At 32.7% G+C, this 6,077-nt stretch overlaps 2 protein-coding genes across 2 annotated transcripts; both read right to left on the minus strand.

The window, feature by feature from the left end:
* Positions 1-2,799: 2,799 nt before the first annotated feature.
* LOC141695901 (uncharacterized) lies at positions 2,800-3,366 on the minus strand. The gene has a single exon (XM_074500107.1). It carries the CDS (start codon positions 3,364-3,366, stop codon positions 2,800-2,802), a length of 567 nt encoding a protein of 188 aa, XP_074356208.1.
* Positions 3,367-3,369: 3 nt separating this feature from the next.
* On the minus strand, positions 3,370-4,107 carry LOC141695902 (uncharacterized). The gene is made up of 2 exons (XM_074500108.1): positions 3,825-4,107; positions 3,370-3,674 (listed from the first exon to the last, which is right to left on the minus strand). The coding sequence occupies exons 1-2, from the start codon at positions 4,105-4,107 to the stop codon at positions 3,370-3,372; spliced, it is 588 nt and encodes a 195-aa protein (XP_074356209.1).
* Between the last annotated feature and the right edge of the window lie 1,970 nt (positions 4,108-6,077).

Consider the following 6,077-nt stretch of genomic DNA (forward strand, 5'->3'; position numbering starts at 1 on the left):
GTTGTCATGTAGGCCGCATGTCTCTATTTATAACATTGTCCGAATAATTTTATATAAACTAGTCGATGTGGCAAGTTTTGTGAGAAACATCACTTTTTGGTTAAAACGCATAATATTTACCATATGTTCAGGTTTGTCTCGGCCTATTTTTTAATTTATGCCATCAAATTTTATTATTTTTATTTTTTAGTTGAAATTTTACACTTTTTATATATTGTGCACATACACACATTAGGCGGGTGTCTTTCGGAAACAGCCTCTTCATTCTTATGAATGAGTGTAAGGTTGCGTAAATCTTAATCTCCCCAGACACTGCGAAAGCGGGATAAACCGGGTATATTTGATTTGGTTCATATAGACATGTAGTAAAATTACACATCATTTATTACTATAATAAAATAAAATATTTTATGTATAATAACTTGAAATAATAGCAACATACTACTTTTAAAAAATAGTCAATCGTTATAGGCGACTCTGTCGAAATAAATCTAGTTAAAGGTTCGGCAAATTTTATATAATTATTATTTTATTTATTTTAATCAATCATTTTAGCTAATACACATCTGAGACATTTTTCTTGAAATCTAGACGGGGCTTGTGTTAATCATTAACTCTCCTAAAGTATTGTAAATTCCAGCATGAAGTTTCATTTCACGTTCCAGCATGAAGTTTCATTTCACGTTCCCTCAACAGGTGGAAATCACCCTGGATGCTAGCCTAGAAACGTGCGTCAGATGGGTGGGAATGTCGCTAAAAAGAATAAAACGTTGTTTCTCTCTTGTGGATGAAAAATTGAACCACCAATATAGCTTTGCTCTTCGACAGTACCTCAATATGTTCTTGGTTGGGTTGTACATTCCTCTCGTATAAAATGTGATGTTGTAAACAGACGTTTAAATCTAATCTATATTTTTATACTACGAGGAGGGGTTTACTATGTCCCGTGTTTGAGATTTGTGAAGCTAATCATGCCTATACGATCAAATTTATTGGACCTAAATAATTCTATAAATCAAATCTGATTGTTTCACTAAAAATTCATAGTTACAAAATATTTTTTTCAGCAATATCTTTTAAGCATGTTTTCTCAAAATAAGATAAAAGTTAGCTCCTAAATTTTTGTTATATTTTACACTTAAAGTACCATAAATATTTGAAGCTATTGAAAAGAAAATTAGTAGATTCAAATTAATAAGTTTTATTTTATAGGTTTCGATTTGTGTTGATGAAAATTTAATAGGAAATTGTTCGAATATATAAGTTTTAGTTTAATGTAGGTTTCGATTTTTCTACTAAAATTATTAAAGCATTCATACAATATTAAGAAAGTTGGGGTTTTAGTTTTATAAGAGAGTAAGTAAATAAGAATAATCGTGTTTAACGAAAATACAGTTCATTAGAGACTGTATTAATTTTAAAAATTAATATTAAAAATCTAATTTTACATAAATATATATTTAAAATTTTAAAAGTAATTATCGCGACGTCATGAAGTGCATATATATCGACTGCTTATATAAAAATATAATATGGTTAAAAACACGTGATATAATGGGCCCGTTTGGCGGCTACAAAATAAGCAGTTTATTGGCTAAGCCCGGAAGTACTTATAGATGAATGTTTGTCGACCCAACTTATAAATTGAATTTAAAATATTTACGCTGATAAGTTGAATGTTAGTAACGACGTATTTTTATCAACTTATTTTAATTTTTCATTTTTCATTTAATTTTTATTTTAAAATTTATGTTTGTAAATGTTATTTAAATTTAAAATTCACGAATTAAGAGAATTGTATTTGAAAATTATTTATTTTAGTTTATTGAAGTAAAAAAAAAATCTGACTTATAAGTAAATTATCCAAACACTTATATAATTTATAAGTTTTTATCCATTTATCACTTATAAGTCACTTGTGCATTTTAAGTCATAACTTAAGATTTCTCAAATAGGCACAACGTTTCAACTAGGACAAATCAACCATGATATAATCAAAGAGCACAATATTTTTTTACGAAACAAATACATGAGAATAAAAAGAATTTCAAATACCTTACAAATATATCAAAATTAATAAAAATATTTACATACTATTCTAAACGAGGATTTTTAAAAAAAATAAAAAAGTCGGAATAAGATATTTGGGGTTCGTTTCCCGTGCTTGTTAGAGCACGGGAGTGCCACACCAAATTTGTCAAGATTGTCGATTCATCGATAATATAAATATATTATTATCTATTTTTTCAATTGACACAATTCTTATCAAATTTGTCAAAATTGTCCATACAATTAACATTTTTTGAAATCTTATTTAAGTTACTCTAGCATTCATTCCATTAAAAATATAAATTCATATACTTTATATGTAGAAAAAGTTACTCGTACCACGTATCACTAAAACAAAGTTGCTTAAAATAAACAAGGGCCGAACTAAACAAAAATTTGTACTCTTTAGCCGCACAATAAATTGATTGAAAAGTTACCGAGAATATGCATGTCAGAAGACTAACCTAAAAAATATGTAAAAGTTACAGAGCAGTGATGACTGATGAGCAATCGGGCGTTACGAGTGCCTCTTGCCAGAATTTAAGAAGTAACGTGTAGATATGTTTGCCAATGGAACCCAAAATTTGGTAGTGTGTATCCTGTATTCTTGACGTAGTCTGTATGTATCTTGTATCTTCAGTCTTGACCAATATCATTAATATAGGCCGAAAAATACAAGTAAAAATTACTTTAACAATAGGATGTAGCCCAATTAGTCTTTTTTTTTTAAAATAAACGTATTTGCTTGCATTAAATTGAATCGATAATCAATACATCGGAAATAAAATTCGGAGCGGTATCAACCCACTCATGGATGTCTGACATAGAATGAATAGCCCTAGCCAATTTATTAGCTACTTCATTCGCAGACCTATTGACAAACTCCACTAGCACTTCATCATAGTGCTCAAAAAGATCAATACAACATGAGACAATAGAATGAAAGTAAGCTCGACCCTCAATTTTCTTGCATGCTTCCGCAAGCATCTTAGCATATGTTTCAAAAACACATTTTTTATACCCAAAGCTTTTAACCCATGACAGGGCTTCTTTCAGTCCTAAAGCTTCTGCTTCTCGAGGTTGGTACACTGCTTCAATTCTCTGATTTCTTGCTCTGACAAAATCTCCATGCTCATTCCGTATAACACATCTTATGCCCGTGTAGCCAGCTTCCTCAAACACAGCCGCATCAGTATTTACTTTTACCCATCCTTGTTGTGGTCGACACCATGTACGTGCACTAACAGTTCTCACCGCTTGACCACACTGCCTCTGTAGACAACTCTGCTTCCATTCATGCAGCATATTCATTGCCATTGACTACACTCCAAACTCGGATATACTGACTCCATCCCAAACCCATCTGTTCCGACGGTTCCAAAGATTCCAGCATATTATACCAATCATTGCTAATTTTTCTCTTGGACAATCATTAACCAATTGCTTAAAAATATCAACAATATTTTCTGTGTATCCATCAAAACGCACTTCAGGTATCCCAACATTTCTCCATACCTCTCTAGCAAACGAGCAATCGAATAAGACATGAGTGGCATCCTCATTTCGCATTAAGCACCACGTACATTTTTGATCTATCTGAACTCTTTTAGCTGCAAGAGCTACTGCTGTTGGCAAACAAGATTTACATACTCACCACATAAAGTTTATTATTTTGCCTGGCAGTTCGAGAGACCAAATTTTTCTCCAAAACAATGCATAAGGCCAGACCTAATCTCCTTGAATTCTCTTGTAACAGCTTTTCACAGAGAAGTTGCCCGACTCCTCCAAAATCCAGAACCATGAGTCTTCCGTCTGCTGCAATGGAGTTGGTATACGCTTGATCAACTGCACATCTCTATCAGTACATATATCATGCAAAACCGCATCGTCCCAATTAGGAGAATCTGTCTCCATCAAATTTATAACTTTTATGTGCTCCAACTCTTGAGGCATATCTGTCGTTAAGTATCCATTTTCCTTGCTTGGCAACCACGGTACTTTCCAAACTCTCGTGGATTCACCATTCCCAATACGTCTTCGACTTCCTTGGCTGACCATTTCTTGCGCTGCAATGATACTTCTCCACACATAGCCCAATTAGTCTAAAATTTATTTGTTAAGTTCACTACAATAAGAGCGTAAGAACTGAACAATTTTCGATCAATATTTGATATAATGTTCTAGAGTAAAAATATGGGAAAAGATAAATATCTTTGTTTCTTTTTCTTTTTACGGAAAAGACAAATATCTTTCCATTCAATCTAAATTATGCATAACAGAATAAGATAGACAAACCTCTTGGTCTCAGGTAGACATGCACAAAAAGTATGGGTCCGAAAATCTGGTCCGCCCCGATTCGGTCAAAGCCTGGTCAAGTCCGGTCCGGTCAAAGCCCGGCCCGGTCCAGATCGGGCTTCGAGCCTCGACGGGCCCTATATTTTTAAGCAAAGTCCGGTCCGGTTAAAAACCCGGGCTTCGGCCCGACTCGGCCCGATTAAAATCCCGAAAAAACCCGGTTAAAATCTGATTATTCTAATATATTTTCTTATATATTTATAAATTCACATTTACTATAAATATAAATAATAATTTAAATACATATATATTTACATATTTGTGATTAATAATATTATTTATATACTTCATTGCATAAATAATGAAAGAAAATATAATAAGTACATTATATATATTTGGATAACAATGATAAAATATATTATTCTATAGACATGCTTATTTTCTGCCGAACTTAAATGTTTTCAACGAAGTAATATTTTATGATATAGTTGCTAATGTACGTATTTTTCGGAATCTCTTATAAAACTCGATCCGATCTAAATTAGAAAAAAGCCCGGCCCGACCCGATCCGGCCCGAAAAAAAGCCCGTTTAGACCCGCCTCGTGGGCCCAAACAGGCTCTGACATTTTCGGGAAGCCAGGCCCGGCCCGGCCCGGTCCGGTCCAAGTCAAAGCCCAAAAAGCCCGGCCCGGTCAAAACTCGGGTTTTTTAATACTACAAGAAAAAAGTCAATAGACATCGTTTTTTGACTGATGTCTATGTTATTTGTCAACCGATATCTTTGTCGGTGATGTCTATTCTAGACATCGGTTAAACACCGATGTCTGTCAGAACTTACACATCGGTTTTAAGCTTAATTACTGATATATATAACCCTCATAGACATCGGTTTTTTTTTTATTTTAGACATCAGTTCTTAGCCTATAAAAGTGATGTTTAATAGTTTTCAGACATCAGTTTTTATCTAATAAAAGTGATATAATCCTAGTATTTATACATCAATTTTTTCTTTAAAATTATGATGAATTTAAACCCAACAAGCACCAAACCAAAAAAGGGAAAAATGAACTAACAATACACTTATATTAACCAACATTATCAAGTATAAATTGTTCTTACAAAACCAACCAAAACCAAAGTAATAATTATTGACCAGCTCAAATATTAAGTACATTAGAAAACTAATAAGCTCAAAATCAAAATCAATGTTGAATTCCAGTATCCCCAAAGGTAGATATGGAACTGAAATGATTAACATAACAAAGCTCTCCTTACAAATGGTTCGCCCATGTCCTAAAAATTCATTTGGTGTGAGATGCATATCGATATTTTCAGCATATTCATGTCATCAATGTCCCGCAGAACAATCATTAGAGCTGGGTGCCAGTGATCGTACTTGTTCTTAACATACCTGTAATTTTAAATGACATACCAATACAGGATTTTGGAGGTAGATAAGTGTGATATATGACCAATTAGAAAGACAAATATGTACCTCATGTGCTCTTTTATTTCATCATTGCAGTCTTTTTTATCGTTCCTTGAATACATTAACCTGTAGGAACACAAAGATGAAGCATAAAAATCTCAGTCAGTCTAATTTTACAAGCTACTCAACTTAATTAGCAAGTTTAAAGCTTATTTAACTTCTATACAATAATTCACTTACAAAAATAATATAAAATTATGTAAGCACTATCACCGTGGTTTTGGCCAATTTATTTGATTTCAAG

The sequence above is a fragment of the Apium graveolens genome, chromosome 11 (genome assembly GCF_009905375.1).
Source record: "Apium graveolens cultivar Ventura chromosome 11, ASM990537v1, whole genome shotgun sequence".
NCBI lineage: Eukaryota > Viridiplantae > Streptophyta > Magnoliopsida > Apiales > Apiaceae > Apium > Apium graveolens.